The sequence below is a fragment of the Schistocerca cancellata genome, chromosome 3 (assembly GCF_023864275.1).
Source record: "Schistocerca cancellata isolate TAMUIC-IGC-003103 chromosome 3, iqSchCanc2.1, whole genome shotgun sequence".
Lineage (NCBI taxonomy): Eukaryota > Metazoa > Arthropoda > Insecta > Orthoptera > Acrididae > Schistocerca > Schistocerca cancellata.
Genome location: NC_064628.1, coordinates 210,475,625 through 210,487,771, shown reverse-complemented (window position 1 = coordinate 210,487,771; position 12,147 = coordinate 210,475,625). Strand labels below are relative to the sequence as shown.

Here is a 12,147-nt window from a genome sequence, read left to right as displayed (position 1 = left end):
TGCATGAGAGTGTGTGTGTGTGTGTGTGTGTGTGTGTCTACTGCTGACAAAGGCCTTAATGGCCAAAAACTATAATTGTGTGAATCTTTTTGTTGTGCCTATCGCGACTCAGCATCTCCGCTACATGGTGAGTAGCAACTTTACTTCTCTGGTATTGTTACATTCCATCCTGGATTTTCCATTGTTTTTAAAAAGAGGAGGATTACATTAAAGGGACCTTATGTTTAAATGTCTATAAGGCAGTAATCAAAGTTCAAATTGCCTTATGAAGTGATAGATGCATATCACGGTATGTATTCTACAGCATAATTGTAGGTCTTTACAAATGACTGAAATTAAAAATAGAAAGAATGAGCACTAATGCTGTTGGCTGCTGTTGTGCTCAAGTTTTATCTGAGTCTCAAGGATGGCAGTTGGTGATGCGGGTACCTTGTTTGCAAGAAAAATTCTGACTTTTACCAACTGAGGACCAGTAAGCTAAGGCATCAAGAAAGAGGACACAGATAGTAAGTGATTTACTGAAAACAGCAAGAAATGAAACATGCTAAAGAAAAATATCCATAGTTGATACAGCTATAGAAACTCAGGGGCCACTGCCATGCGATGCAATTATACTTACGCTGTGTCTGAACAAAGGCTGGATACAGGTCCCTGCAAAGCAACGGTTCTGGCAGATCCCTGAAATACTCCTTCAACAGAGTGGCCACATCATGTGGACAGTGATCCCGACCAAGGGTAATATCCTTCCCACAGTCGAAGTCTTCTCGCAACTGTGAATAAAGTTGTTAATATGATACAAAATAAGAAGCAGATGATTTAATAAATTTTGTATGCAGTAACTGATTGTGATAAACATTGCTAACTGACATGGAAAGTATTGAAGAGCAGTTCTAGAGGAAGTAAGACAGGAGTAATGAATGGAAGTCAAGAGTTTAAGACTGGGATTGAATCAATGCAAATCTGCACCATGCTGGATCAACACACACCTAGACCCAACTCCTCCTGAGAATATGTGCCTGGTGCACTGACAACTCTGCTATGTCATTTGATTTGAAGAAGTTCAGGGATGAACGGTGTGAGGGAGGGGGGAAGAGGGAGGGGGTGAGCTGAGAGAGACAGATTGTTGTCCAAACCATTCAATGCTTGCTAGGTATTAGAATGCTTTGTGTCTTTTTCTGCATAAAAACAGGCACTGCATTACTGTTATTGCCTGAAAATAAATACAGATATTTTATTACTGAACAGAGATATGAATATCATAAATATTAAAAGTTGTAATAACGAATGGATTAAATGTAGGGAAATAATTCAAAACTGCAGCCATTGAACGCAACAGGGACACAGTCAATGTGATTGGAATAAATTTCAGCCTGAAATAGTGTTTCCAATGAGAGCAATGCAATGAAATGTGTTGTGTATTTTTGTTCTGTAGCTATAAACTACTACTACAAAGTTGCAAAGTATTCACTCACTCATTGGAACTTCACTCACTTGTTGGGAATGATGGCTTTCCATGGCCTCAGATGTGGCCAGTTTATCAGTGGGTTCAGGGTAATGCTCAATAACATTATTTCTTTAACTTCAGATAAATCTGAATTACAATGACTTTGTCAAATGTGATTAAAACCAATATTTGGTGGAGTGCTAAAATTAGAGAAATAAAATGTAATGTATGAAACAGCACTAGAGAAGCAACTCACTTGTAAGGCTAATGCATTAACTGAGTAACAAAAACCAGAATTTTACTTCAGAAAACTCCTTTGGTCATATGGTAACCCCCAGTACTTGACTATGGGTTTCCATTCTTCCTTTTTACACAGTTCACTATATATTTTTAACTGCCCATTAAAAAATGTTGCATTTTCTAATGATTAAATAACTCTGGTCAGTGTTTCATATTGAGCTACCAGAGTACTCAACAAGCTTTGAAGTGCCCTCTGAATGTATATGCAATTAATGATTTCTTTGACAACAATTAATAAAAAATGTCTCCAAAACATCACTTAATTCACTGACATTCAAATGTTAATGGTTCATGGTTTTTCTACAGAAAGCTATCAGCATCAAAACCTCACAGATATCCTTATATACTTTTATGAATATGTACAATGTATTTTGACAAAGCCAATTGCATTGTATACTAGCTGAATGGCAAATAAATAAACATTTATAATCATATACCTCCTGTTACATTAAATAAGATTTAAAAACTAATGAAGTCATTAAAAATAAGAATTGTGTTGGTGTGGGCAATATTTCTAGTAAAATATTGTTATAAACATATAGGCTAAATTTATTATGCAATAGATTCAAAACATCTCTACAAGATGGAATTGTCCCTGCTATTCAAAAAAGTGATACCTCTGTTTGAAAATGGGTGATAAAAAATCGAAAAGTATATATAAAACTCAATTTAACTATCTTTACAAAATTTGTTGAAAACTAATGCACAGACTGATTGTCGATCATCTTAACTTCCACAAAACCCGCGCGCTTTGTTACTTCCAGTACGTTTGGAAGCTTAACAGTCTCGTTATTTCTCACGACAAATCCCGTAACTTGGCTTCTAATCCGTTCTGTTGAGTTCCTATTTTAATTGTACAGATGAAAATGTAAAAACGCAGCATTTGTATGGTGCGCTCGATGTTGCGAAAATGATTGTTTTTCTTGTTTCTACGATTCTTACACTCTGGCTCGTGTTAGGCTACATTTGTGGTATAAAACAACGGACATAGTCTAAATAATGAGTATTTGGTTTTTCATTTTTGTCCTAAAAGTTAAATGATTGTTTTCTTAATTTACCGTAAGCAAACTTTATTAACAATCTTTCATAAAATACGGATATTTACGAATTTATATTTGAAATAAAAACAGAAATTTCACGTGCAGTATGTAATTAGTAACAAGAAGAAATGCAGTATTCATAAAAAAAAGATGATGAATATTACGAGATGTAGGCAATCCCGTTTTGAAGGCTAGACTTGAACCAGCGATCCATGAAATGCACCAAATTATCCGTCAATTTAGCTTCTGATTCCGCAGCACACTCAGTGTGTAGTTGTATCTGAACTGTAACAAATACAGTCCTCCGTAAACTTCAAAGCCCATGTTTTTGGTTTTTGTAAATTTATGAGAAACATCAGGAACAACCTATTTCTCGGCACTCTTCAACCGTGTTATACACATGTGTTTCACTACGGAGCAGGAAGCAGTCTGTGCGATTTTCATACTGTGTATCAACAGTGCGACAATCAGAGAACAACAGTACAGAGACTGTGACTGTACACGATTTTTGAAATAAAAACTACATAGCTTAGGCGTGATTGAGAAAAGCGTTGACAGCTGTTAATACATTAGAATATCTTAAAGTTTGATTTAAGGTAACTTACTAACAAGATATGTGAGCCGTGTGCGGCTCGTGTTGATGCCGTTCATGGCTTGGCATCTTGTAATAGCGATAGTGGCGTCTCGTTTTCTTAGTGTGTTCACCGGCGCCACTACGTTTGCTCGCCTTGTCTGTCCGTGAGTGACAGCAGCAGCGCTTATCGATAGCGCATACTGTAGTACCATATTTGGAGCGGTCTCTAGTATTTCCGGGTCGGTGTGTGTCGAAGGAGTTGAGTTGGGACGGAGCAGCAGCGAAGGCCGGACACTAAGTACTCGCCCGACCGCTCGCGACACACATGCTCTTTCCGACGGAAGGATGTAGTCGCGAGAGGTTAGCGTACTTTCCCGGCAGTGCACCTTTCCTCATCGTGTGAATGCTGTCCGACACGGTGTGTAGTTCGACAGCCTCTTGAATTGTACTGTGCATATGTTTTTGGGAGGTCTACCTTGTTTCCTTCGGCCTTGGGTGTGTTTCTGAAGATGTGGTGTTGTCTGTCTCTTCGTTCTTGTCTAAAAATATTCCATCGTTGTACCGGTGATCGGACGTTAGACGGATTGGTTAGTCGGTCGGTCGGCGCTTAAGCTACCCCTGGTGTGAGTTGCCATCCTGCTATGTGAGTACAACTCTTGGCTGGCTGTCTCACCGCTTACACAGCTGTAATCACCCCCCCCCCCCCCCCCTGGTCGATCCAGGGAGCACTGTCTGTGGATCACTCCGTCTTAATTGGACATGTCGTCATAGTTGTTTAAAATTTACCCTAATGATTTAGCATGTTATTGTCTTCGCCACTTGTAATTCCGGCCTTCAGCCGTTAATTGTTTGTAACACTGCTTGGGGCCTTCTGCCGACAAATTATTTTCAATTTTCTCTTAATAAGGCCTGCAGCTGTCACTATAGCCTGTTACAGTTCGTTAAGATTGGTTAAAAGGGTTTTAGTATTTTAACATGCTACTGCCTTCCTTCCTTGTAATTCAGGCTTTCAGCCATTGAGTATTCCGAAAATAGCTTGTGGCTTTCAGTCCCCAATAATTTCGAATCCTTTCTTAATCAGGCCTTTGTCTGTTAATTGTTTGTAACATTACTTGTGGCCTTCAGCCGACAAATAATGTTCAATTCTGTTTTAGTGAAACCTTCAGCTGTCACTATGGCTTGTTACAAGTTATTAAGATTATTAGATAGGGTTTTAGTATTTTTAATGTGTAATTGTCCACTTTAGTTGTAATTCAGGCCTTCAGCCGTTGTGTATTCTGAAACTGCTTGTGGCCTTCAGCCCACGAATAATTTTCAACCTTCTTAATCAAGCCTTCAGCCATCGATTGTGTGTAACATTGTTTATGGCCTTCAGCCGACCAATAATTTGGAAATTTTTCTTAATAAGGCCTCCAGCCATTACTATAGCTTGTTACCACTTTGATTGTTAATAGGAAAATATCTTAGTATTTGTTAATGTTTAACTACTTCCCTCACTTGTAATCCTTCAGCTATCACTATAATTTGTTACAGTTATTAAGATTGTTAAAAGGGTTTTTGGTATTTTTAATGTGTGATTGTTCACCTTATTGGTAATTCAGGCCTTCAGACATTGTGTATTTTTGAAATTTTTTCTGGCCTTCAGCTGATGAATAATTTTGAACCTTCTTAAGCAGGCCTTCAGCTGTTGATTGTGTGTAACATTGCCTGTGGCCTTCAGCTGACAATAACTTGCAATTCTTCTAATAAGGCTTTCAGCTGCCAGTGTAGTAAAATCTTTTAAAAATGATTGTTTAGGTTTTGGTTTTTAAAAATGAAGTGTATTGTTTTCTGTGCAACCAGTGGTAACTGATTAGGCCCCGCCCACACGTTTCCTGCTTTCCCTAAGTCCCACGTTTCAATATCTAATGTATAAGTAGGATCTACTTTTAACAGCCTGACAACACCAGTATCTTTGTGCTAAGGCTTCTGACCAACCATCGCGTTTGTGTTTGTTTACATCAGGTTTATTCTTATGATCGGAATGCAGACAGACATCTGGAATACGTGAAGACAGTAAAAGTGTATTTCAAATGTGAGAAACTTGTGTGACACCTTCCAAAGAAAAACGTCGCAAGCCAGTGACTTCTATATAAACAGTTACTGCAACTGAAGTTCAATCCAACAAAAAATACATTGACGGAGCATTTCTTTGATAAGTCGATATGCGATCTTTGGTCAACTGGTGCGACAGTAGAAGAAACTGATGCCGTCTGTCATATTTTGTTGACAATACCACAAGAATATGATAATGTTGTGAGAGCAATAGAGATATTGCCTGCAGAGAGTTTGAAGCTAAGCTTAGTGAGAAATAGTCTCATAGATCACGAAAATAAACGCAAACAATAAGAAGAAAGTTTCAGTAGACTCAGGACAGAATACAGTGTTCAGTCCATACAGAAATGGTTTCAGTTATGGGATAACTCAATAGAAAAACAAATTCGTGAATCAGACAGGCGAAAGTGATAGGCAAGCTTCAGGCAGAGAAAACCAGTTTAGTTTTAAATGTTATAACTATGGCAACTTTGAACAAAAAATAACTGACTGTAATAAGAGAAAAAAAAGGGCTCTGTAAACCTAGTAAGTTGTGATTCTCGAGAAGTTTCTGTGAGTTCAGATGCATATTGTTTTTGTACGAGATGGATCAAAAATTGAAAGGAATTTTTTAATTTCTTGGGCTTTATATATCAAATTTTCAATTTTTTAAAAATTCTTGGTGCACATATTCCTGGCGTTTGTATTCGTTTCGAGTTGTTCTATTTCATTTACTGTTGACAGTTGGAAAGGTTATACGTGTTGGCGCGCCTTGGCGAATTTTTACTTTCAAAAAAGGTGTTTGAAAAATGGGATAAATTGCAGCACGGCATTAGAAATGTTGACTGCCCACCTTTTGGTGGTTCTACTATGAGTAAGACAAAAGTATTTAAATGGTATATATCAGTGGTGTAGCGTGGTTGTAGAGATTCTATAGTTATTATAGGGAGACAAAATAGTACAATAAACAATAATTTAAACAAATGAAACAAAATGTATAAAATAAAACAACAACAACAACTACTACTGCTACTACTACTACTACTACGACCACTACCACTATCACCGCCAATAATAATAATAATAATAATAATAATAATAATGATAATAATAATAATAATAATAACTAATTTGTTGAAGAAACAATTACAAATTTGCAGTACTCAAGCAGAAAGAGAAGAAGCACTTGTATTTTCTTATACACAAGTGCAATGCAGCTGTCTGGCTGTCTTTTCTTTCTGTGAATAAGTCTATAACTCGGTCTACAAAGATCTGATCACTGGATAGATCTCCAAGTAGTGTCTTTTCTATTGCTAACTTGCTCAAACACGACAGCTGGGTGTTGGACATTGAATTCCTTAAATAATTCTTCACTCATTTAAGAGTACTTATGCTTTGTTCACTGCTTGCTGTAGTTGCGGGCAGGGTCAAAACCAAAAACAGGAACTTCGTTGTTTCTTCATAAACAGAGTCTAAATCATTGTTGACAATGTAATTTAAGAGGATTCTTGGAGATATGTGTTCTTTTTCATCAGTGTATATGTTACACAGTTCATTTTCAAGCTGTTCTTGTTTGAAAAAAGGGTTCTGTTCTAGTAACTGAAGTAGTGTCAACTTCGGGAATTCTTTTTGATAATTTGGGAAACACTTTTCGTTCAAAAGTTCAACAAACTGAATTTGGGGAAAGTCTTTAAATTTTCTTTCCATCTGAACAATTTGCAAATCCAGTATCTCGTAAGTTACTCTTCAGGCTTTCCCGGCGAGATCTTGACGTGTGGAATAATCGGGTCTACTGCCGGATGTTTGTGTCGCTCTGGCACAATATTTCGGCCACGTAACTCGTTGCCTTCTTCAGGTGCTACCTGAGACTGCCATATTGGAGGATCTTGTCCAGTATTTATGTTCAGAGGGCGCTGGGTGCTCTCTCTGCCGTCCGCGCCCGCCTGGCGCTGCCTGTAATGTGTTGTCCCTCCCCCGGTGCTCCCTCGGACGTCCGCGCCCAACTTGGTCACCATCTGTGGCAGCTGTATGAGGCCCGTCCTGTGTGGGGCGTTCCGTTCGCAGTCCACACCCGCCTGGTGCTGCTCCTGAGGTTTTGGCCCTTCCCTGCTGCTCCCACGGATGTCCGCGCCCGGCTCGTCCGCCATCTGTGGTCGTGGCAGTTGTCTGGGGCCCGTCTCGCGTCGGGCGCTCCGTTCGCGGTCCGCGTCCGCTTCGCGCTGTTTGTAAGATGTTGTCTCTTCCCTCGTGCTCCCTCGGACGTCCGCGCCCGACTTGGTCTCCATCTGTGGCAGCTCTCTGAGGCCTGTCGTTTGTCGGGCGTTCCGTTCGCGGTCCGCGCCCGCCTGGCGCTGCTCCTGAGGTGTTGGCACTTCCCTGGCGCTTTGACAGTCGTCCGCGCTCGGCTCGTCCATCATCTGCGGTCGTGGCGGCTGTCAGAAGCCCGTCCTGCGTCTAGAGTTGCGTTCGCGGGCCGCGCCCGCCTAGCGCTGCTCCTGCTGCGTTGTTACTACTTCTTGAAGAGTTTCTCGGTTCCTTTCGTTGGGCCCTGATAAGTTCCAGAGCCTGACGCCACGCCGAGCTGAGCTGGTAACCGCTGTCTCGGTTTATTAGGTTGTCTGTGACCGTGATCTCTATGGCCTCCTTTATGACACTGTCCCAAAATCTTGGAGCCTGTGTCACAATTTTGGTGTTGTTGTAGTCAATCGAGTGACTGAGCTCCAGACAGTGCTCCACTGTGGCATATTTGGTTGCCTGTACGAGTCTGATGTGCCTCTGGTGTTCTTTGCACCTGACGTCCACCGTCCTGGTTGTCTGGTCAATGTATGATTTTCCACACTGGCACGGGATGTTGTAAATGCCTGGTTTACGTAGCCCCAGGTCATCCTTCACACTCCCTAGCATTGTCCCAATTTTGGAGGTTGGACAGAAGATACTCTTTATATCGTATTTTGAGAGAATTCTGCTGATTTTTGCAGAAATAGGTCCAGCATATGGCTGGTATGCCACCTTCTTCGCCTCCTCTGGCTCCTCTTCTGTACCCTGTAGTTGGCTGCTAGCACGAAGTGCCCTTTGGATGTATGTGGAGGAGTATCCATTTCTGCTGAACACCAGCTGTAGATGTTCTATCTCTGTGGCCAGACTTTCCGTATCTGACAGAGCCCGAACCCTGTGAACTAATGTTTTCATGACTCCATTCTTCTGTGCCGGGTGGTGGCTGCTACTGGCTTGAAGGTATAAGTCAGTGTGGGTTGGCTTACGATACACACTGTGCCCCAGAGTGCCATCTGCCTTCCTCTTGACCAGGACATCCAAGAATGGGAGCTGTCCATACTTCTCTAGCTCCATAGTAAATTTTATACTTGGGTGTAGATGTTCCAAAACGTCATCTAGCTTCTCCCTGCCATGGGGCCAAATGACAAAAGTGTCATCGACATACCTAAGAAAGCACTTGGGTTGGTAAGTGGCTGATGCAAGTGCCTCCTCTTCGTACCTTTCCATGAAAAGGTTTGCTACCACTGGTGATAAAGGGATGCCCATTGCCAGTCCTTCCGTTTGCTCATAAAATTGACCCCCATAAAGAAAATATGTTGAGGTCAGTACATGCTTGAACAGGTCGAGCAGTGCGCCATCGAACTTCTCTCCAATGATATTGAGTGAATCGGTGAGTGGCACTCGTGTGAAGAGCAACACCACATCGAAACTGACCATGATGTCAGAGTCCACGGTATGTAGTGGCCTTAGCCATTGTAGGAAGTCCTCCGAGTTCCGAATGTGGTGTGCACATTTGCCCACGAATGGTGCCAATATCTTCTTCAGGTATTGTGCAGTGAGGAATGTCGCTGCGCCAATGTTACTTCAATGGGTCGAAGAGGGACCCCCTCCTTGTGGACCTTGGGGAGTCCATAGAGTCTGGGTGGTACAGGTGCTTTGGGATGAAGCTTCTTGATGACCTGTTCAGGTAGACCTGTCTCCTTCAGCAACTTCCGGGTCTTCTTGTCCACCTTGTCAGTGGGGTCGGCATCTAGTGGTTTGTAAGCAGTGTGTTCCAGAAGTTGTTGCACCTTCCTATCATACTCCAACTTGTTTAAGATTACCATGGAGTTAACTTTATCAGCTGGCAGAACTACAATGCTGTCATCCTCCTTGGGAAATATGTTGAACATTATAGCCTGCATAATCGAAAGGATACAAAGTCCTAATCAAAAAGGCTAGGAAGTTCTCATTGTTATGTACGCAACTGATCTGTTGACAAACACTTTTTTAAATCATGAGTCTTTAAAACTAAGAAATATTATAACTTTGTCCCAAAGTCTTCATCACAACACCACCATCACTTCTATTTGAATCTGTTTCCGAACAACCTGAATGTAAATTTACGATGATAGTTTCAAGGCTTATATCCGTCATCACTTCCCTATCAAATTATTCTTTCTAAAGCTTTTCAGCATGCCACACAGACTGTGCCCATGCTACAGGCGGGATGTTGTCTATTGTCTCCTGCACAATCGATTCAGTGAATGCTATGTTGAATAGAATGAGATTTTCACTCTGCAGCGGAGTGTGCGCTGATATGAAACTTCCTGGCAGATTAAAACTGTGTGCTGGACCAAGACTCGAACTCGGGTCCTTTGCCTTTCGCGGGCAAGTGCTCTACCATCTGAGCTATCCAGGCACGACTCACGCCCTGTCCTCACAGCCTCACTTCTGCCAGTACGTCGTCTCCTACCTTCCAAACTTTACAGAAGCTCTCCTGCGAACCTTGCAGAACTAGCACTCCTGAAAGAAAGGATATACCGGAGACATGGCTTAGCCACAGCCTGGGGGATGTTTCCAGAATGAGATTTTCACTCTGCAGCGGAGGGTGCGCTGATATGAAACGTCCTGACAGATTAAAACTGTGTGCCGTACCGAGACTCGAACTCGGGACCATTGCCTTTCGCGGGCAAGTGCTTTACCATCTGAGCTACCCAGGCACGACTCACGCCCCGTCCTCACAGCCTCACTTCTGCCAGTACCTCGTCTCCTACCTTCTAAACTTTACAGAAGCTCGCAGGACAGCTTATGTAATGTTTGGAAGGTAGGAGACGAGGTACTGGCATAAGTGAGGCTGTGAGGACGGGGCGTGAGTCGTGCCTGGGTAGCTCAGATGGTAGAGCACTTGCCCGTGAAAGGCAAAGGTCCCGAGTTCGAGTTTCGGTCCGGCACACAGTTTTAATCTGCTAGGAAGTTTCGTTATGTTGAATGTTTTTTTTCCTCCCACATAGCCTTATCCTTTGCCCAAATTAATTCCATTGGGTTACAGTGACAGTGACACTTGGGTAAATGTAAAACAGAGTGACCCTGTTCACGTGTAAGGAAGTCAAGTTTGTACATTCTGTCACGTGACTTGTATAAATTAACGAGCTGCAGGAGATCGGCACGAGTCTGGTATATACTGTGCTTAATATTTTTATTTTTAAGCCAGGGAAAAATATCCGCTTTTCTGGTGTTTATAGTTGGTGTTTTCTCTGTAACAGCTGAAATATAAAAGGCAATGGCCGACTTCGAAGCAAGGTATGACAAGAATTGTGAATCACATCACGAAACTGACAGTGTTCATTTCCGAATGGTAGTCACTGCTGTTTTTCTTACACGCAATACTTTCAGAAACAAAACCAGATGAAGAGTCAGCACATAGAATAATTATCCAAGAACTATCTCCTACGAAAAATTTAAAATTGCCAGTACCATCAATCATTTTCCAGCAGATCTTCCTGGAATGATTCTAATTGATCCATGTTTCATCAAGGTAATACACTGTTGAACTACCTTCTTGTCTTGTTTCGTGAATCTCTATATGGTATGTAGTTCGTACTGCACTTATGTGCCTCCTCTGAACTAAAAACTCTCTTCTTAAAATATCAGGAACCAATGCTTTTCAACATTATTTGCACTGACGAAGTGCTTACCATTGAAGCTAATTTTCTCCTGCATAACTGTAATATGTTTTTGTGATGTCGGGCATTCATCATTACATGGAGCACTTTAAAACATCGTTGTTAAAACCATTCATTGGTGTTACAGGTTCCTTGCGATTTCTATGCTTTCAAGGCGACACGAAACCAACTTCTTCTACAGTTCCTACAGCTTTGACACTTCCGTTTACAATTCTGTTTACAGTTCTCTTGCCGACACCACGTGGTTCTAGCGTCCGTTCTTGTGTCTTCAAGTGTCAACAGGAGGACAACAGCTTTCAAATTCACGCTTGAAAAAGTTACAAATGCGATAAATAATCCCCCTCGTCTGCTTGTGAAGCACTTCACATTTATTGCCGTCACCTGGCTCTTTTTTTTTTTTAATCGCACTTAAACATTTACAGATATACGGCCACACCTATACTGCTACAAGAAAAAAAATTAAAAAAACTGACTGTTGAATGAATAATTCGGCTGTCGCGAAGTACGGCAACAGTGCAGCATGTAGACGCGCGGTTCTCGCTGTCTAGTTATAACTAACTCGCTGCTACCCGCTCGGAAAGAGAATGAATATTATCAGTGGCTAGCGGAGGGTGATGTGCAGGAAGGCTGAAAATTGGGCCGCCTTCCAACACGACGCGGACTTTAGTATTAGCGAAGGCGAAAAAACCGACATACATGGAATTTGTATGTACAGGTATGTCAACTGAGGTACTCTATGTCAATGTTACGTATGTCGCACTTTTTGCTTTCGCTAGC

At 41.5% G+C, this 12,147-nt stretch overlaps 1 protein-coding gene across 1 annotated transcript in view; it reads right to left on the bottom strand.

Annotated features, from left to right (window-relative positions):
• The window catches only part of LOC126174831 (uncharacterized), a 512,108-nt gene that overhangs the window by 80,033 nt on the left and 419,928 nt on the right, over window positions 1-12,147 (bottom strand). The window contains exon 6 of the mRNA XM_049921210.1: window positions 620-770. Within this exon, the coding sequence (XP_049777167.1) occupies window positions 620-770 (151 nt within the window). The remainder of the gene's footprint in view (window positions 1-619; window positions 771-12,147) is intronic.